Source organism: Pan paniscus, chromosome 8, assembly GCF_029289425.2.
Source record: "Pan paniscus chromosome 8, NHGRI_mPanPan1-v2.0_pri, whole genome shotgun sequence".
Classification (NCBI taxonomy): Eukaryota; Metazoa; Chordata; class Mammalia; order Primates; family Hominidae; genus Pan; species Pan paniscus.
In genome coordinates this window covers 38,798,238-38,820,141 of record NC_073257.2, presented here as the reverse complement: position 1 = coordinate 38,820,141, position 21,904 = coordinate 38,798,238, and the positions used below count along the sequence as shown (strand labels likewise).

The following is a 21,904-nucleotide window of genomic DNA, read 5'->3' as shown; positions in this document are numbered from 1 at the left end:
GTAGAAATGATCGCAAAATTAATCAACCCAGGATGAATGGGTGTAAAATCCATCTAGTGTGAAAACATACAGGTCTTTATTACTTGTAAAATGGTATAGATGCTAAATCTATAAGAAAATAACATAATTCTTTTTCAGATCAGTTTACTGAATTTTAACTATACTATCTGTGCTTTTATATCGAAATGTAAATAGCTCCCAAAAGAGTCGTAAAAGCCTAGTCTTCAGAAATGTGTTCTACAGTAATCAGTTAATTTGTAAGCATGAAGATGTTTTAAGTAGTGGACTTTAAAATTTTAATTTTACACACATTAAATCTGAGTATTCTTTTAAGGATTCTAGGTTAGCACAATTGCTTGAAATGATCCTTATGTGATACTTATGGTATGTCATAAGATTTGAAAGATTTCAGTTTTGAATAGAAGATAATAAAACTTACAGTTCTCCAGGGCTGTATGATTAGAAATGTGGCTCTTGTCAATCTGGTGTTCAGTTGCCACAGAAGAAAATTCAATGTTGCCAACATTCAAGATTGCAGCGAGTATGCTGTATATACTACCAAGTTGCTGAAACACACCATAGAAACATTGGCATCATTCTTTCCTTGAGTACAGCCAACCAGTGACTATGGCTGGGGACAGACTGGAAGAGAACCCTCAGGCCCTTTCATATCTATCCACAGACTATGATGACGCCACACTGAGATCCAAGTAGGCTCAGCCTCATTCATTATTTTAACCTCAGAGGTTAGCATAGTGCCTGTTACTTAAAATAAATTTTAAGTGCTTAAAAATATTTTATAAATGCAAATATGAATAAAAAATAAAAATGAGAAGCTGTTCTCAGAGGAAGTAGAAATGCCTCATTCATTAGGCCATAGGTAAATCTATCCATGCAGAATTTAATTTCAGAACTTAGTGTGGTTGTTACCATATGGATTTTCCTTGAGGCCATCTTAAAAGTGAGGCTATATGTATGAATAAAGGAGGACTAAGAAAGAAAAATCAAAAGATCCCAGGACCAAAATCAAAGGATATGTGTCGTTTAAATGTAAGCGTAATATTTTTTTTCTTTTTTGAGACAAAGACTCACTGTTGCCCAGGCTGGAGTGCAGTGGCACTATCTCAGCTCACTACCGCCTCTGCCTCCTGGGCTCAAGTGATCCACCCACCTACGACTCCTGTGTAGATGTACAGTTGCATGCCACCATGCCCAGCTAATTTTTTTTTTTTTTGTATTTTATAGAGACAGGGTCTCGCCATGTTGCCCAGGCTGGTCTCGAATTCCTGGGCTCAAGCGATCTGCCCACCTTGGCCTCTGAAAGTGCTGGGATTATTGGTGTAAACCACTGTGCCAGGCCACATAAGAATTTTAGATGACAGTATAGAGTTTATAGTAGTTATTACTTCTTTAACATACATTCCTAGTTAAGGTACATCAAATTACATTCAGAAACAGATAACACACATATATGATTCTTTTTGGAGACACTGGAGGCATTTATCAAGGAGTCTATGGTAATTCTAGCTCTTCAACTATGTTCATGGTGCAGTGAAGTACAGGAAAGAGGCAACATTCTTTACTGTTTTTACAAGTTGCTGCATCTATTCCAGCCCAGCTCCTACACTTGACAAAGGTGATTATTCCATTCACTCCCATATTCCAAGTCCAGATAAAAGCTGGATATGAAAAAACATCTTCAAGGCATGCATTTACTCATACATAATATACATATATATGTAATAAATATATAAACAACAAATATATTTGTTGAATGAATATATATGTGGGATATCTATTCATTGATCTAATAAAAACATATTTTATGCCAGGCACTGTTCTAGTCACAGGTAATTCAGTAGCAGATAGGCTAAAGATCCTGGTTTCCTTGGGGTGTTCAGGCCGTGGGGAGGCAGACAGTAGGAAAATAAGCAAATAAATAACATGATATGTTCAGAAAAAAAATTACAAGGGCTACGAAGAAAATAGAGCCAAGAGGTGCTAACTTAATAAAGAGGAGAGTTCCTGGGAAAGGATGGGCAGGCTTTTTCAGTTAGGAGGTCAGGGAAGGCTGCCCTTGGAGGAGGTCATCAGGAAGTTGAGGCCTGAATGACAGGAAGGCACCAGACATGAACTATTCTAGGCAGAGGACAGCAAAGGCAAAAACCTTCCTAGAGGAAAGAAGGAAGACACACGAGGGCTGGAAGAGGGTGAGGATGAGGAGGAACGGTGCAGTAAGAACTCAGAGAGGTGAGCCTAGGCAAGACCACCCAGGCTCCCTGGGCCAACAGAAAGAGGTTGGAGCTGGGCACTGTGGCTCACACCTGTAATCCCAGCACTTTGGGAGGCCGAGGCGGGCAGATCACTTGAGGTCAGGAGCTTGAGACCAGCCTGTCCAACATAGTGAAACTCCATCTCTACTAAAAATACAAAAATTAGCGGGGCGTGGTGGTGTGCACCTGTAATCCCAGCTACTCGGGAGGCTGGGGCAGGAGAATCACTTGAACCCAGGAGGCGGAGGCTTCAGTAAGCCGAGATCGTGCCACTGTACTCCAACCTGGGTGACAGAGTGAGACTGGGCCACAATTAAAAAAAAAAAAAAAAAAAAAAGCTTTGATTTATGTGCTAATTGCCAGAGAAAACTACCAGAGATTTCAGAGTGGGAAGCAACATTATTTTTGTGTTTTAAATGGATGAGTCTAGTTATCCTGTGAAACTGAGTGGACTGGGGCAAGACGGAAAACTCAGGAGGCTACTGCAATGGTCTAGGTGAGAGATAACAGTGGCTTGGATATAACAGTAAATGGTAGAGATGGAAAGAAGTAAATGGATGTAGGGTGTATTTCAGAAGTGTAACAATACATATGCTGATATATTAGATGTAGATCACTTTTCTAAGGAAACTCTGATAAGGAATTAGCATTTGTAATATGTATAACTTGCAATGAAGGAACCAGCATGGGCTTTCATGACTTTCAGGTGGAAAAATTCATACAGCATCTGACATTGTGCTGTATTTTTCTTGAGGAAACTATAGGCCTTAGGAAAAAAAAAACCCTATTAAAAAGTGGGCAAAGGATATAAACAGACACTTCTCAAAAGAAGACATACATACAGCCAACAATCACATGAAAAAAGCTCAATGTCACTGATCATTAGAGAAATGCAAATCAAAACCACAATCAGATACCATCTCACACCCGTAAGAATGGTTATTATTAAAAAGTCAAAAAATAACAGATGCTGGTGAGGTTGTGGAGAAAAAGGAACGCTTCTACACTGTTGGTGGGAGTCTGAATTAGTTCAACCATTGTTGAAGACAGTGCGGCAATTCCTCAAAGACCTAAAGACAGAAACACTATCTGACCCAGCAATTCCATTACTGGGTATATACCCAAAGGAATATAAATTTTTCTATTATAAAGATACATGCATGCATATGTTCATTGCAGCACTATTCACAATAGCAAAGACATGGAATCAACCTAAATGCCCATCAATGATACATTGGGTAAAGAAAATGTGGGACATATACACCATGGAATACTATGTAGCCACAGAAAAGAATGAGATCATGTCCTTTGCAGGGACATGGATGGACTGGAGGCCATTATCCTTAGCAAAATAGCGCAGGAACAGAAAACCAAATACTGCATATTCTCACTTATAAGTGGGGGCTAAATGATGAGAACACAGGGACACATAGAGGAGAACAACACACTGGGGCCTATTAGAGGTTGGACAGTAGGAGGTGTGGCACAGGGTAGGAGGAGGGAGAGGATCAAGAAAAATAACTAATGGGTACTAGGCTTAATACCTGGGTGATGAAATAATCTGTACAACAAACCCCCGTGACACACGTTTCCCTATATTAATAAACCTGCACATGTACCCTGAACTTAAATAACAGTTTTTTTAAATGTGGTTTTTTTACCCTCGATAAGGATGTTACCAACATAATGAGTATAAAACTGGTCTTTGAACTTGGAAGTATATAAAATGATGCAGAATTCCATCAAAAAGTTTAAGGGATTGGTTGAATCCAGCAAAATAGTGAAGAGGTTTGGCTGTATACAGAGTTGCATCTCCAAATCCTACCTACCCAAACCTGCAGAAAAATTCTTCAGAGAGGTTATAATGAAAATTGAGTAGGAGTAACACCTGAAACATGCCCAGGGGAATGTATGATACACCAGGTATCACAACTAAATATCAGCTGAAAGGTACATCTTGGGGTTCCCTAACTGGATCTGATGAGACCCAGATCTATGGCTTGGATTAAATGACCTTAAAATAGTGGTTCTCAAATTGTGGGGAAAGGAGTAACAACTCTGCCCTCACAGGACATTTGGCAATGTTTGGAGACATTTTTGGTTGTTACAAATGGGGTTGGAGTGCTACTGGCATCTACGGAGTAGGGATCAAGGGTGCTGCTAAACATCCTACATCACACAGGAGAAACCCCACAAGAATTACCTCACCCCAAATGTAAATAGTACTGAGGTTGAGAAACCTTGTCCCAGAAAAATGCAGGATCTAGATTTTGGAGAAAGTCTCAAAATGCTTTGTCCCCAAAGAATAGTCCTGAACTTTTAGTCTCAGCTCATAATCCCAGGAAAATATAAAAATAAGAATAGAGGTATTGAAGTAAATGAAATCTGTAGCATCTGTTGTGGGTTGAATTGTGTCCCCCTCAGATTCATATGTTGAAGTCCTAAGTCCCAGTACTCAGAACGTGGTCTTATTTGGAAATAGGCTCATTGCAAATGTAAATAGTTAAGATAAGGTCATACTGGAGTACAGTGGATTCCTAATCTACTATACTGGTGTCTGTTTAAAAGAACACCATGTGAAAAGACAGATACACACAAGGAGAACACCAGGTGAAGACAAATTTAGGTGGAGATGGGGTGATGGACCTGCTGTACAAGAATACCAATCATTACTGGGGAACCACTAGAAACTCGGAGCGGAGAATAGAACAGATTCTGCCTCACAACCCTCAGGAGAAACAAACCCTGTCCACATCCTAATCTCAGACTTTGAGCCTCCTGTGCTGTCAACAATAAATTTCTGTGGTTTAAGCTACAAAGTATGTGGTAGTTTGTTATGGCAGCCCTAGCAAACTAATGCTTTTTTTTTTTGTTAAATTTATGAATAAGATATGTAATCTTGGAAGAATCAGTGTGTTTATTCTTAAATATCTAAAACTGTTAATATGTGAGACACAGTAAAGATCATATTAGTGACATAGTAAATCATCTGACAATTAGTCTTGTGACTTAAATTTAAATACTTATTTGATATTACACTTATGACTTTAATTTGAAAAGCAGAACATATTTTGATTGCAAACTGCATTCAAATGTAAAACAACTTGATTTACTACATTAATAATTTTGAATTATTAGATCTTCTTATGCACTAGTAAGTTTAAGTGCATAAGAAGATGTGGTAAATTATTAGAAAGTTTAGAAAGCACTTATCAGTCCTTGTAAGCCTGCCCTGTCCATCATTTGGAGCATTCAAAAGACTGAGATGTACTAAATTTTTATATAAGTTCAAGTGTTTAAGAGAATTTAGTTATGTTTGTTTAGGGCAATGTAAAGTTATGTTTATGAGTTAAATGAATAAAGAAAAACTGACTGAGATTTTTTTCTATTCTTATACAAAAAACTGTTGGATTCACAAATTGAATAAAATGATGAGTGAGCAGAACTTAAAAGCTTAAGAAAAAAATTAGATATAGGTACATGGTTTCAAAATCATTAATACATACACTGAATTAATTAAATATAAGCAACTGTAAATTGTCCTTTCTGAGCACAAGCATGCCTTCTTTGGATATTAAAAACAACTAACAGGTGAACTGCCTGCATTTAGTTGCATATTTATCTGTCAAGGTGAGGGTCATACCTAGACTCAAAAGCATGATTAGCACACAGCTTGCCTCTGCCATGATCCTCTTCTTGACCAGTCTCCTTGCCTCTGGTCTTGCCACTCGCCGATCCGTCTTCCACACGGCTGTCAGAGTGACTTTTCTAGCAGGCAAACCACATCTTCCTATGTCTCCAGTTAAAATCCTTCAATGGCCCCTATTCCCCTAGCAATAAACCTCCAGCTTCCTACCAAGGCATGAGAAGGAAGGTGCCACATCTTCTTGTGCTTGACTGCCTGTCCATTGTCATTTCCAGCTAGTTTTCTTTGACATATTTCAGCCAGCCAAACTCCTCGTAGGTTCCCAAGCATTCCATGTTATTTTGTTAATTTCATGTCTCAGTTCTGGCTTATGCTGTTCTTTTTTTCCCATTCTGGGGTGTTCATTTTTCCACCCCAGACTTCGTGTTTCCCTGAAATTCTCTGCTGTCATAGAATTTACTACATTTTATTGAAATGATGCCTAGTGTATATTTCTTCTATCAGATTATAAACTTACTGAGGACAAAGACTGTGACTAATTCATATCTCTAACTTTTAGCACAGGGCCTGGTACACAGGTAGTACTCAATAAATGCTTGTCAAACTGTTTTCTTTTGTTTCAATCAAGTGACGGTACAATTTCCTTCACTTTCAAAACAGAATCTTTCTTATTTGTTTTATGTCTCTTAATCTGTGCCTCATTATTTCTACTTATCTTTCTCAGAATTTTTTTATAAATCTAAATGTCCTCTTCTTTTGATGTCAAACTTTGCATCCTCAGTGAGTGGTTAGAGTTTATGAGAACAAAAAGATCTCACTAAGCCAAGTTGTTTATTTTCCAAAAGCCAATTAACTTCTCTCAGTGGCAGAGCCCTGTGGTTGGGAAATATATGATTTCCTTTTCAGTGATTTTGTTTTGGGAATGGAAGCAACAGTCCATGCAGGGTAGACTGAGTTTGGTGCACAGAGTTGTTTTGGCAACATGTGCTAAGTCCTTTCTTAGGGCCTCAACCTATACCTGATGCCTAACTGATGCCCATGTGAGAGAGGACTGGGAGAGAGAACAATGACCAGACCTCAAAGTAGGTGGGGGTCATCATGGACCAGGACAAAGTGGCCCATCCCTGGCAGATCTGGCACCATCCAGTCTAATCCTTGGAAAGCCAGTGTTGATGCTCCTGTTGAGAAAGGACAGGGAGGCAGGCTGGGGTGGAGGGAGGTTGGGGAGGAGGGAACCCAGGATGGGATGTTACTGCAACTCACATACCAGGCAGATAAGAACTGATGGGATAGAAGGAGATGCTCTGCAATCAGCATTTGCAGCTGTTGGTATGTGAGATATTAATATGTTCTCTATTCTTAGGTTCAATTCTGCAGACACTTAAAGCAATAAAACAGCATGAGCAATCTGCAGAGACTAGAAGGAAATTAAATGCCCCTCAATTTTAGTCATGGAATCATAGAGTTCGAAGTGATTCAGAAATTAATTATCCCTTTCCCCTCCTTTTACTGGTAAATAAGCTTAGACCAGAAAGTTTAGTTATTGGACACACAGCCAGAAATAAGCAGTGTCAAGGACTTTAGCCTAGGGATCTTGACTCCCTAGCACAGAATTATTTTTATTTTACCAACTACCTCCTTGGCTGCGTCATTTAGTTCAAGTCATCAATGTTGGCCAAATCATGGCATTCTGGAATTGTAACTTGTTTTATGTTTTTTGATTGAAAAAAATAACTTGGTATCAAATTATTATTTTTAAGTTATTACAAATGACAAACCAAATGGAATACACACACCCTTTCCATTCTGGTCAAAATCAGTTTTTTTTTGTTTTTTTGTTTTTTTGAGACGTAGTCTTGCTCTATTGCCAGGCTGGAGGGCAGTGGCACAATCTCGGCTCACTGCAACCTCCACCTCCCGCGTTCAAGCAATTTTCCTGCCTCAGCCTCCTGAGTAGCTGGGATTACAGGTGCACGCTGCCACACCTGGCTAATTTTTTGTATTTTAAAAGAGACGGGGTTTCACTGTTTGCCCAGGCTGGTCTCAAACTCCTGAGCTCAGGCAATCCGCCCGCCTCAGTCTCCCAAAGTGCTAGGATTACAGGCGTGAGCCACCACGCCTGGCCTAAAACCAATTTTTAAAAACGAAGTGAGTATTTCATGGAAATTCAATCCTTTTTGTGATGCTTTAAAATATTTAATTTCTTTCACAAATATTATTTGATCTTCCCTAAAGACATAACTAATAATCCAAAGAAAACATGCTAGCATGTGATTTTTAGACTATCATAAGAAATGAAAGCGCAATTAAAACAGAAAAAAGCCATTCTCATCTTAGACATAAGACATAAATTTGTGCAAAAAACCCCCCGAAAATTCCCATTATATGGTAAAAATTGTTTCTAAATGAGACAAACTACGCATTGAATCATCAAACTACTATGAATCATCAAACTACCAATCATTTATTTTAAAACTATGGCAGGGAAATGGCTTAGGAAATCATATGGTTTAACGGTTTCAGAGATTTCTAATTGGTGTTATTTTTAGAGAATATCTGAATTTGATTTGCCTGTCATTCCTTTGGATTGTGCTGAATCACAAATGCACACGTGAACTGTAAACTCTGAGAGTATTTAAAGGGACACATACACTTGGGGTGCTGTCAACACCAATGAGAGAGAGAGAGAGCAGGAGAGACAGTGAGAAAAAGAGACTGTATTGGAGAGTCACTCAAATTGTGCTGCAGTAAACTGTGAAGGCCGCATGCTGTGCTTAGAGGATGTCAGAATCATGCCACTTATCTTGATATTAAAGTTGCCTTTTACTATCAAAATAGATTAGAAGCAGCTATTGACAAACAACATATCCAAGAAAGCCAATAAGATAGCATAAAAATCAATATTGGGGATAAAAAGGAAGTAAATGCTCATGCGGTTTATTTCTACCAAATCCAAACTGGGACAGTTTCTGCTGTTAGATGGGAGGCCACCACACCCTCGGAGAATCACCTTGAACTGGACTAAAAGTCTTCCCAAAACATCTAGCAGTGGTTGTGCTTCAGATCCAAAAACAGATGTTATATTTTCCTTTATCCTAAGCTATATGTTTAGATGTTCAATAAGCATTGAATATGTTTAAATTTGGAATATACAGTTTGAAATAAATAAATTATATTTGTCAATAGATGCTAGCTGCAAAACTGGTTTCATTTTAATGTTAGTAAACATTAGTGTTACTAAACCAAGCAAGAGAAAGTAGTTGAGCCAAATATAAGCGAAACACTGCCTCTGATGAGTGGGACTTTGAAGTAAACAAACCAATTAAAAATGATCCTTGCTTCTAAGATAGCAAACTCTGAAAAAGTGAATGTGTAAGAAGCAGATCAACTCTGAAGACAAAAGGCAGGGAAAAGAGCTATGAAGAGGCCCAGCCCCTGGTCACAAGCAGGCACTGCCTTGCTTGTTGTACATCTTCCAGTTAGAAGGATGCCCTGAGCTTCTATTAGCTGCTCCTGTTTTCCCCTAACCAGGCATCCAACAGAGCCAGGCACAGTTCACAAGGAGCATCTACCACTAGCAACATTGATCTTATGACCAAGGATTGAGGAAAAGAATGACTGCTGCTTTTTTCTTTATTGACTGAATCCCAAATAAATTGGCTCTGCTTTAAGAGCCAGGACACTGACTGCTTGAATCAGCTTGTCTTCATAGGTACAAAATGTGGGAAGAATGAGGACCCGATTAGGGAGGACTGAGGGAGGAGAAATGATGCAGTGGAAGGGGAGTGGCCAGATTTGAAACTGAATGTTGGCAGCAGGGAAAGATGCACCTGGAAGTGGTCATGCCTAGGAAAGAGTAGGGGTAGGGGTAGAATTAGGGTTAGGCTGACTAACAAGAGCAAAACACTCAAGTGGTCATTTATGATGCCTGGGACATCAGAATTAGAGCATAAGAATGAGACTATATTTAGAACAGGGTGGCATGTGGAGTCTCCTTGGAGTGTGCCCCTAGCTCATCTGTAGTCTTTGGGTGGGGGCCACATATCACCTGGAATATGGCTGAAACTCATGCTTTCTGAGTCAGGGAGTTCCTCTTCCAGAGTTGAAGCCATTATGAACACACTTATTTCTCTAGCATTAAAAATATCACCAGGCACAGCACCTCATGCCTGTAATTCCAGCTACTTGGGAGGCTGAGGCAGGAGGATCACTTAAGGCCAGGAGTTTGAGACCAGCCTGGGCAACATAGTGAGATGCATCTCTACAAAAAATGTTTTAAAAAGTTAGCTGGGCACGGTTGTAATCACCTATAGTCCCAGCTGATCAGGAGGTTGAAGTGGGAGGACAGATTGAGCTCAGGAGTTTGAAACTACAGTGAGCTGTACTACTGCACTCCAGCCTGGGCAACAGAGAGAGATCCCATCTCTTAAAAAAAAAAAAGAAAAAGAAAAGAAAACCCAAAAAACGATTTTCCAGAAATATATCAGGGTCATCTCTGACTCCAGGTCCTACAGTTCAGACCTTGTTTCCAAAAGACAATCAGGTAAGGTCAATGGCACAAATTTCAGCATGATAGGATGCCTACCACGCAGACCTCATGGCATGTACAAGGGTATGCACACTCTATCCTTTACACGAGGTATCCATGATAAGTTCTAAATGCTTAGTGATCTCTCAATTGTTCAACTCCTACTCACTCCTCATCATTTTCTTTCAACTCTCAGACAAAAGGTGCTATGGTGAAGCCAATGTTCCTGTCCTTATGTATCATTCCAGACATCCTGACAACCTTTGCTGCTTAATTTTTTTTGGAGGGAGGGAGATGGGGGAATGAGATTCACATACTGGCCACTTAAGAACCAGGTACTGTCTCACTGTAACAAATTACAGCTAAGAGCAAAGTGTGAAAGCTTCTCCAAAAGCCCTCAGAGAAAATGCATTAAACAATGGATTTTTGTTCCATTTTATAGCCTAAAAACCATCTAATGCATTGAGAGAGAAGGGGCTCATTCATCTCCTTTCTGACCTAGAGACCACAGAACCACTGAGTTCCCAAATTACAGCTGCAGTGTAGTAGATATAGAATGGACAGCCTGACTTGTCAATCCAAAGTTCCAGGTAGGGTCCATGAATCAATGGAGAGAAAGCATGATTCAGAAATGAAGATGGTCAAGTTGGAGTCTCTACTTTTAAGCCAAAAAGTCATTTAACTTCAGCTCACGACTTTTTGTGAGGAAAGTGTCTTCCTAAGGACGCATTCAATCTTGGCTTGCCATTGAGTCTAGAGTACAACTTTCTTGTTGTCCTTATAATTCATAATGTTCTGGTAAAATCAGAACTCTTTGGGGGAACTCATTGCAATAACTCCCGCTCTGGTCCCAAGAGGAATTGTTAATAATTCTTGATTGGTGCTGGAAATAGCCTTCCAGATTCCCCTCTGGCTCCTCAAACTCTTTCACCAGTTTCCCTACAAGCAATTAATTCCTCTAGAAACAGAGTAGCAATGTTTATTCAGAATTCAATGAGAGATTCTAAATTCTGGACCTGTAAAAGTAGCCAGGAAAGAGTCTCTTCATCAAATCTGAATTCCTCTTGGTTAAGGAGAAAGCCCATACTAGAAAAGTTTACTTTAAAAGTTGGAATGTTTCACAGCAACCATTGTTTGACTGTAACACACCAGATTATAGTAGTCCCCTCTAATCCATGGTGGATACCTCTCAAGACCTCCAGTGGATTCCTGAAATCACAGATAGAACTGAACTCTCTATATATGTACTATGTATTTTTGAACTGATAACCAACAGGGTTACTAAGTGGCTAAGGGGCAGGTAGCCTATACAGCATGGGCATGCTAGACAAAGAGAAGATTCATTTACCAGGATGGAAGGAGTGGGATTTCATCATGCTACTCAGCACGGCATGCTATTTACAACTGTTTATTTCTAGAATTTTCTGTTTAATATTTTCAAACTGCAGTTGACTACAGGTAACTGGGACTGCAGAAAGTGAAACTGCAGATAAGAGGGTAGTACTGTACTCTAAATATTCATTGTTACAGATACTGTCTGATTTGTCAGTTAAGTCTAACAAAGTTCCTTTCATAGTAATTTTTATTTCTCATTTCTTAAGTTAGAGTGGGCAACTTGTCATATCATTATTCTACATTTTCCATTCTTACATGGATTGTACAAAACAAAATCTCTCAAGAAGTCCTTATTAAACAAAATAGTGCTGAACTAAACAATTGGAATTCCATTTGAATCTATGTATTCTTGTTCTATCAAATAACTGTCTGGAAAATTTCTGGGTTATAAAGTTAGCTTTGGGGAGATGGATCAGTGAAGATTTCTAAGATCTTGATGGACAAAGATGGCACTGGATTTACCTAAACCTCCCTTGTAAGGCAGGGCCCTAGTTTCCAACCAAAATAAAATCCATTTACTCTGCTTCTTCTCCAACGTCACCCAGTTGGTAAAGATCACACTTCATCTTCTAGGGGTAAGGTCTTGAAAACATTCCCCAGTCCCCACCTCCTGTAAGCCTGCAGCAAGGATACTCAAGATGGAACCAAAAGCTTTCAAAGAGAAGGCAAGACTGAGAGATTCCTGTCTTCAGAGCTGCCAAGAGCAGAAATTCCCTATTTGGAGAATATGCCAAAAGCACTTACATCTTTACAGATATTACTTTTGGCAAGCAGATGATCATGGAACTGAAGTTATTGCTGATAGTCTTCCATTTTAGAAGGGAGTCAACAGTGCCTTAAAAACAGACTACAAAATCATTAGATTCAATAATTTCATAGCATACAATTTGAATAATTTTTATAAAGTTTCACGTCTATTAGCATTTCTACACTTTATATATTGTTGATTAAATTTTCTAATTTTTTTGAGAAGAATTGAAGAATTAGTTTTTTGTTTGTTTGTTTTAGCTTAAGCTCTTACTAGAGATCTGATAACCCAAGGGATCTTGGTAAACTTCTTAAGCAGACACATTGACTGTTTAAAGCTGCAGGAGTGTCATTTATGAAAATGAAATAAAAATTCAACCAATTGCGGAAAGAGTTCATCTAAAATTCCAGAAAGAGTTCATCTAAAAGCCTGATTCACATTTAGAGTAAAATCTTCTTTTATCACACACTCTGAATCAATGTAGCAAACAATAAACTGTTACGAGCGAAGTCTGAAAGCTTCTCTAAAAGCCTTAGGCGTCCCTATTAAACACGATACTTTGTTACAAAAATTAAAAAATACAACCTATGGGACATAAAGAAGTGTTTATTACTTGGGGATAAATTTCTAGCCTTAAATGCTTTCATTATTCAATAACAAATGTAAAGAAATAGAGAAACCAAGTATTCTCTTAAAAAAAAAGAACAGAAGAAACAAATGAATAAATTAATAAAAATATAAAAATCAAATTAAAACCAATAATACAGACAATGAAAACATTTATCAGATGGGTAAATGCATCCAATAGCTGTTGTGGTTTTGCCTTTCTCTTTTTTTTAAGATTCGAAACCCCCTTGTAAACCCAATTAAAGATAAAAGAGAGTAAGGGCAAAAATGAGAATTTCTCATTGGAATGAGAAAGGAAACAAAGCCAGAGATATGGGATTAATTTAAAGTATTATAATAAAATTCAGCAAGAAAATCTATGGCATAAGATTTCACGATAATTTCTTAGCAAAATACAAATAACCCGAAAGAGAAAAACAAATTCAAAAAGATAATTATCATAGAAGAATCAGAAAGGTAATTAAAGACTCAATATCAAAAAGGCCCAAGGGTCAGACACAGTTGAGTTTTACCCTAATCTTTTTTTTTTTTTTTTGAGATGGAGTTTCACTCTTTTTGCCCAGGCTGGAGTGCAATGGTGTGATCTTGACTCATTGCAACCTCTGCTTCCCGGGTTCAAGTGATTCTCCTGCCTCAGCCTCCCAAGTAGCTAGGATTACAGGCGCCTGCCACCACGCCTGGCTAATTTTTTGTATTTTGAGCAGACACGGGGTTTCACTGTGTTAGCCAGGATGGTCTTGATCTCCTGACCTCGTGATCCACCCACCTCGGCCTCCCAAAGTGCTGGGATTACAGGCGTAAGCCACTGTGCCCGGCCTCTAATCTTTATTTAAGGTTTTAAAAGACATTGTCCCCAGTCTTCTCTAATGATAAGAATTACTTGGGGTGCTGTAATGGCAGAGAATACTAGATCTCTCTCAGAAATTTCTATACGGTAGGTCTGGTTAAGACTCATGTATGTGTGTCAAGGTGCATCTTGTCTTCAGAGAACATTGGGAACTGATTTTAACTCACATAGGCCAAAGAAAAAAAGAAAAAAGCTCACTGGCGTAACTTTAGTAATCAAATCTGATATAAAAGAAAACAAAAAAAAGATACATTTCATTGCTAAATATATAGATGCAAAAATTTGAAATAAAATACTAGCTCATAGATACAGAAATTTATCAAAAAGATAATAAAGATGGACTCTATTGGGTTTATTCCAGAAATGTAAGGATATTTAAATATTAAGAAATCTATCAACAGAATAAGGAGGCATCAACAAACTGCCGTAGGAAAAAATATGATTATATCAATAGCAGCTAAAAAAAATTTGGTAAAATTCAGCGGAATTCCTAATAACAACCCTAAATAAAACAGCAATAAAAGGAAATTAATTATGATACATATTCTTTTTCAAAAAATAGCAAAACACTAAAACCATTTAAAATCAGAAACTAGACTCAGAGGCCAACTATAATCATTATTACTTAATATTGACTTAGACTAGTCTTAGATGATCTAAGCACAAACAAGAAAAAGAAATCATGACATGACATGAAAGGGGTAAAACTCTTCTTTTTGCTAATGGCATGATTATATATCTCAAAAATTCTGCCATTGGAAAATTCATTTCCCTTATAATAAAAACCTTAACATAGTTATTAATAAATTTAAAAATAAGATGCAAGTTCCAGATGAATATAACTATAGATTATTATTAAAAACTTGAAACAGCATCTAAACAAACAAAGTTGTAAGACAAAAAGTACATAAGTCACTTCATAATTTGGGATGAGAAGACATACATATCATGAAAATGACAGTGCTCCAAAAATTAATACATAAATTCAATATAATTCTAATTAAAAGTCCAACTGGGGTTGTTGGAATTGAATATATTGATCTTACAGTTTGTATGGACAAGCAATGCTAAACAATAGCTAAGGAAAGTATGGAAAAGAAGAAAGTGAGAGCAGGTATAGCCTTACTAGAAAAACACAGAATCAAACCACTGTAATCAAGACAACAGAATACTGTAAAAGTAGAAAACATAGATTGATGGCTAAAATAGAGGCATCAAAAATAGATTACATGTCATATAAGGCCTTAATATAGGATAAGTCAATTCTGGCTCTCCATCTGGAATAAAAGAAAAGTGGTGCTCCATTTGGTACCATAAAATAAATTTCAAATGATTAAAGATAAATTTATTTTTTAAACTTTAAAGAAAATCTAGGAGACTACACATACAACCTAGAGTTAGGGGAAAACTTTTTAACTGAAAGTAGAGACCTAGATACTATGAACAAAAATGTAAATTTGTTTGAATAAACAAAAATTTAAAACTTCATTATGGTAAACAAATATGACAAAAAGTAAGTCACAGACAAATTACACAAGTATAAAGAAACATTTATAACACAAATGATAGAAACATATAATGTCTGTAATATTCAATGAGCCCTTACAAATTGACATAAAGCATATAAATAATTCAATAAAAGGGGCAACATATATAAATATACAATTCATAAGAGTAAATCCAAGCAGCAGCTGGCAAACAAATGGAAAGATGTTCAAATATATTATTTGTCAAGGATATGCAAATTTAAAACGACATGTTACTTTCACCCACCAGACTAGGAAATATTTAAAAAGCCACAACACATTGCTGGCAGGAATGAGTCGGGGAAGGGTATTAATATGTATTGTTGGTGGAAATGTGAAGTGCTACAGAACTATTGGAAGGCAATCTTGCAAGTTCTATTCAAATTTTAAAAATATATACCTTTTAACCCAGAAATTCCACTACTAGGAACAGAACCTATTCCACAGAAAGAAATGAACCAGTCAATAAGGACATACTTCAGCTTTGCTCATGGTGGCAAAGATCTGGAAACATTCATAGTTATATGCCCAGTCATGGCTGAATGGCTGAATAAATTATGGTAGTACACACTGTGGAACATTATACTACCTTTAAAAGGGATGATTCAGTGATATATTAGGTGATTTGAAGGGATTTTCACAGGTATTGCTGAGTAAGAAAAATCAGATACAGAAAAGTGTGTGTAATATAATCCCATATTAATAAAACAATGATCATCTCACCATATATATGCATATGTCAACATTTGCATGGGTGTGTGTGTGTGTGTGTGTGTGTGTGTGTGTATCTACAAACAAGACTCTAGGACTAGGTAAATAAATATGGAATATTGGACTATGTATACATCCATTAACTAGGGGAGGAAAAAGAGAGCAGATGTAGATTTAAGGAGGTAAGATGGGGAAGAGGGAGCTGAACAAAAAAAATTTTTTTTAAAGGTGCTAGAAATTGACAAGGTGATCCTTCAAATTTATATTAAAGTTTAAGGGACTGACCCTGAAAAGCCAAAAAAAATTTTAAAAAAAGAACAAAGTTGTAGGAGGATTTATGCTTCCCAATCTCAATACTTATTACATAGCTGCAATACTCATGTGTGATACTGGTATAAGGATAAATATATAAATCAATGAGATAGAATTGAGAGTCCAGAAATAAACCTATATATTTGTGGTTAATTGATATTTGACCAAGAACAATGGGGAAAGGATAATCTTTCCAACAATGGTGCCGGTACACTGAATGTCCAGAAGCAAAGGAATGAAGTTGGATCCCTACTTCACAATATGCACAAAAATTAACTCAAAATGGAACAATGACCTAAATGTAAGAGCTAAAACTATACAACTATAAGAAGAAAGCTTAGGCATAAATCTTTGTGACTTTGGATTAGGCAATGGTTTTCTATACAACACTAAAATCACAAACAATAAAAGAAAAAACAGATAAACTGAACTTCATACAATTTAAAAACTTCTGTGCTTCAAAGGACCCCATCAAGAAAGGGAAAATATAACAAATACTATAATTTTTTTTTTGCAAATCAGACATCTGATAAGGGGCTAGTATACCTAGATTATAAAAAATTTCTACAACTCAATAATAAAAAGACAATAACCCAATTAGAAAATATGCAAAGGATCTGAACAGACATTTATCCAAAAAAGAGCCACAGATGACCAATAAGTACATGAAAAAGAAGTTCAGCATCATAAGTTATTAGGTAAATTCACCCAAACCCTCATGTGATACCACTTCACATTCACTAGAATCACTATAATCAAAATGACAGATAACAATAAGTGTTGACGAAGACATGCAGAAATTGGAACCTTCAGACAGTGCTGGTGGGAATGTAAAATGGTGCAGTGATTTTGGAGAACAGTTGAACAATTTAGTGAAAAGGTTAAACACAGAGTTACCCTATTCAGCATTTGCACTGCTAGGTATATATCAAAGATAAATGGACACTTACATCCACACAAAAAGTTGTACATGAATGTTCATAGCAGCATTATTCATAATAGACAAAAAGCAAAAACAACCCAAATGGTGCCCATCAACTAATGAATGGGCAAATAACATGAAGTATACCCATAAAATGAAATATTATTTAACAATAAAAAAATGAACTACTGACTCCAAGATGGCCGAATAGGAACAGCTCCAGTCTACAGCTCCCAGCGTGAGCAACAAGAAGACGGGTGATTTCTGCATTTCCAACTGAGGTACCAGGTTCATCTCACTGGGGCTTGTCAGACAGTGGGTGCAGCCCATGGAGTGTGAGCTGAAGCAGGGCAGGGCATCGCCTCACCTGGGAAGCACAAGGGGTCGGGGAATTCCCTTTCAAGCCAAGGGAAGCCGTGACAGATGGTACCTGGAAAATCGGGACACTCCCACCCTAATACTGTACTTTTCCAATGGTCTTAGCAAACGGCACACCAGGAAATTATATCCCACGCATGGCCCAGAGGGTTCCACGCCCACAGAGCCTCACTCACTGCTAGCACAGCAGTCTGAGATTGAACTGCAAGGTGGCAGCAAGGCTGCAGCCATTGCTGAGGCTTGAGTAGGTAAACAAAGCAGCTGGGAAGCTCGAAGTGGGTGGAGCCCACCACAGCTCAAGGAGGCCTGCCGGCCTCTGTAGACTCCACCTCTGGGGGAAGGGCATAGCTGAACAAAAGACAGCAGAAACTTCTGCAGACTTAAACGTCCCTGTCTGACAGCTTTGAAGAGAGTAGTGGTTCTCCCAGCATGGAGTTTGAGATCTGAGAATGGATAGACTGCCTCCTCAAGTGGGTCTCTGACCCCTGAGTAGCCTAACCAGGAGACACCTCCCAGTAGGGGCCGACTGACACCTCATATAGCCAGGTGCCCCTCTGAGATGAAGCTTCCAGAGGAAGGATCAGGCAGCAATATTTGCCATTCTGCAATATTTGCGGTTCTGCAGCCTCCGCTGGTGATACCCAGACAAACAGGGTCTGGAAGGGACCTCCAGCAAATTCCAATGACCTGCAGCTGAGGGTCCTGACTGTTAGAAGGAAAGCCAACAAATAGAAAGGACATCCACACCAAAAGCCCATCTGTACATCACCATCATTAAAGACCAAAGGTAGATAAAACCACAAAGATGGGGAGAAACTAGAGCAGAAAAGCTGAAAATTCTAAAAATCAGAGTGCCTCTTCTCCTCCAAAGGAATGCAGCTCCTCACCAGCAATGGAACAAAGCTGGACGGAGAATCACTTTGATGAGTTGAGAGAAGAAGACTTCAGACGATCAGTAATAACAGACTTCTCCAAGCTAAAGGAGGATGTTTGAACTGCAAAGAAGCTAAAAACCTTGAAAAAAGATTAGACAAATGGCTAACTAGAATAAACAGTGTAGAGAAGACCTTAAACGATCTGATGGAGCTGAAAACCATGGCATGAGAACTATGTGACGCATGCAAAAGCTTCAGTAGCTGATTCAATCAAGTGGAAGAAAGAGTATCAGTGATTGAAGATCAAATGAATGAAATGAAGCGAGAAGAGAAGTTTAGAGAAAAAAGAGTAAAAAGAAACAAACAAAGCTTCCAAGAAATATGGGATGATGTGAAAAGATCAAATCTACATCTGATTGGTGTACCTGAAAGTGACAGGGACAATGGAACCAAGCTGGAAAACACTCTTTAGGATATTATCCAGGAGAACTTCCCTAACCAAGCAAGGCAGGACAACATTCAAATTCAGGAAATACAGAAAATGCCACAAAGATACTCCTCCAGAAGAGCAACTCCAAAACACATAATTGTCAGATTCACCAAGGTTGAAATGAAGGAAAAAATATTAAGGGCAGCCAGAGAGAAAGGTCGGCTTACCCACAAAGGGAAGCCCATCAGACTAACAGCGGATCTCCTGGCAGAAACTCTACAAGCCAGAAAAGAGTGGGGGCCAATATTCAAAATTCTTAAAGTAAAGAATTTTCAACCCAGAATTTCATATCCAGCCAAACTAAGCTTCATAAGTGAAGGAGAAAGAAAATCCTTTACAGACAAGCAAATGCTGAGAGGTTTTGTCACCACCAGGCCTGCCTTACAAGAGCTCCTGAAGGAAGCACTAAACATGGAAAGGAACAACTGCTACCAGCCACTGCAAAAACATGCCAAATTGTAAAGACCATCGACGCTAGGAAGAAACTGCATCAAAGAACAAGCAAAATAACCAGGTAACATCATAATGACAGGCTGAAATTCACACATAATAATATTAACTTTAAATGTAAATGGGCTAAATGCTCCAATTAAAAGACACAGACTGGCAAATTGGATAAAGAGTCAAGACCCATCAGTGTGCTGTATTCAGGAGACACATCTCATGTGCAGAGACACACATAGGCTCAAAATAAAGGGTTGGAGGAAGATCCACCAAGCAAATGGAAAACAAAAAAATGCAGGGGTTGCAATCCTAGTCTCCGATAAAACAGACTGTAAACTAACAAAGATCAAAAGAGACAAAGAAGGCCATTACATAATGGTAAAGGAATCAATTCAATAAGAAGAGCTAACTATCCTAAATATATATGCACCCAATACAGGAGCACCCAGATTCATAAAGCAAGTCTTTAGAGACCTACAAAGAGACGTAGACTCCCACACATTAATAATGGGAGACTTTAACACCCCACTGTCAATATTAGACAGATCAATGAGACAGAAAGCTAAAAAGGATATCCAGGAATTGAACTCAGCTCTGCAACAAGCAGACCTAACAGACATCTACAGAACTCTCCACCCCAAATCAACAGAATATACATTCTTCTCAGCACCATATCACACTTATTCCAAAATTGACCACATAGTTGGAAGTAAAGCACTCTTCAGGAAATGTAAAACAACAGAAATGATAACAAACTGTCTCTCAGACCACAGTGCAATCAAACTAGAACTCAGGATTAAGAAACTCACCCCAAACCACTCAACTACATGGAAACTGAACAACCTGCTCCTGAATGACTACTGGGTACATAACGAAATGAAGGCAGAAATAAATGAAAGCAATGAGAATGAAGACACAACATACCAGAATCTCTGGGACACACTTAAAGCAGTGTGTAGAGGGAAATTTATAGCACTAAATGCCCACAAAAGAAAGCAGGAAAGATCTAAAATTGACACCCTAACATCACAATTAAAAGAACTAGAGAAGCAAGAGCAAACACATTCAAAAGCTAGCAGAAGGCAAGAAATAACTAAGACAAGAACAGAATTGAAGTAGATAGAGACACAAAAAGCTCTTCAAAAAATCAATGAATCCAGGAGCTGGTTTTTGAAAAGATCAACAAAATTGATAGACCGCTAGCAACACTAATAAAGAAGAAAAGAGAGAAGAATCAAACAGACGCAACAAAAATGATAAAGGGGACACCACCATCAATCCCACAGAAATACAAACTACCATCAGATTAATATAAACACCTCTATGCAAATAAACTAGAAAATCTAGAAGAAATGGATAAATTCCTGGACACGTACACCCTCCCAAGACTAAACCAGGAAGAAGTTGAATCCCTCAATAGACCAACGGGCTTTGAAATTGAGGCAATAATTAATAGCCTACGAACCAAAAAAAGTCCAGGACCAGATGGATTCACAGCCGAATTCTACCAGAGGTACAAAGAGGAGCTGGTACCATTCCTTCTGAAATTATTCCTATCAATAGAAAAAGAGGGAATCCTCCCTAAGTCATTTTATGAGGCCAGCATCAGCCTGACACCAAAGCCTGGGAGAGACACAACAAAAAAGGAGAATTTTAGATCAATATCCCTGATAAACATCTATGCAAAAATCCTCAATAAAATACTGGCAAACCAAATCCAGCAGCACATCAAAAAGCTTATCCACCATGATCAAGTGGGCTTCATCCCTGGGATGCAAGGCTGGTTCAACATATGCAAATCAATATATGTAATCCAGCATATAAACAGAACTAAAGACAAAAACCACATGATTATCTCAATAGATGCAGAAAAGGCCTTCAACAAAATTCAACAGCCCTTCAGGCTAAAAACTCTCAATAAACTAGGTATTGATGGTTCGTATCTCAAAATAATAAGAGTTATTTATGACAAACCCACAGCCAATATCATACTGAATTGGCAGAAACTGGAAGCATTCCCTTTGAAAACTGGCACAAGACAGGGATGCTCTCTCTCACCACTCCTATTCAACATAGTGTTGGAAGTTCTGGCCAGGGAAATCAGGCAGGAGAAGGAAATAAAGGGTATTCAATTAGGAAAAGAGGAAGTCAAATTGTCTCTGTTTGCAGATGACATGATTGT

The 21,904-nt window shown here is 38.1% G+C and overlaps 1 protein-coding gene across 14 annotated transcripts in view; it reads right to left on the bottom strand.

Moving 5' to 3' along the window:
* MYO3A (myosin IIIA) overlaps positions 1 to 21,904 on the bottom strand; it is a 285,436-nt gene that overhangs the window by 91,726 nt on the left and 171,806 nt on the right. For all 14 annotated transcript variants that reach the window (XR_612315.3, XM_008974870.3, XM_003821407.4 and 11 more), the window contains one exon: positions 440 to 566. Coding sequence is in view for 13 of the 14 variants with exons in the window: in XM_008974870.3 (XP_008973118.1) it covers positions 440 to 566 (127 nt within the window). In the remaining variant the exon portion in view is untranslated. The remainder of the gene's footprint in view (positions 1 to 439; positions 567 to 21,904) is intronic.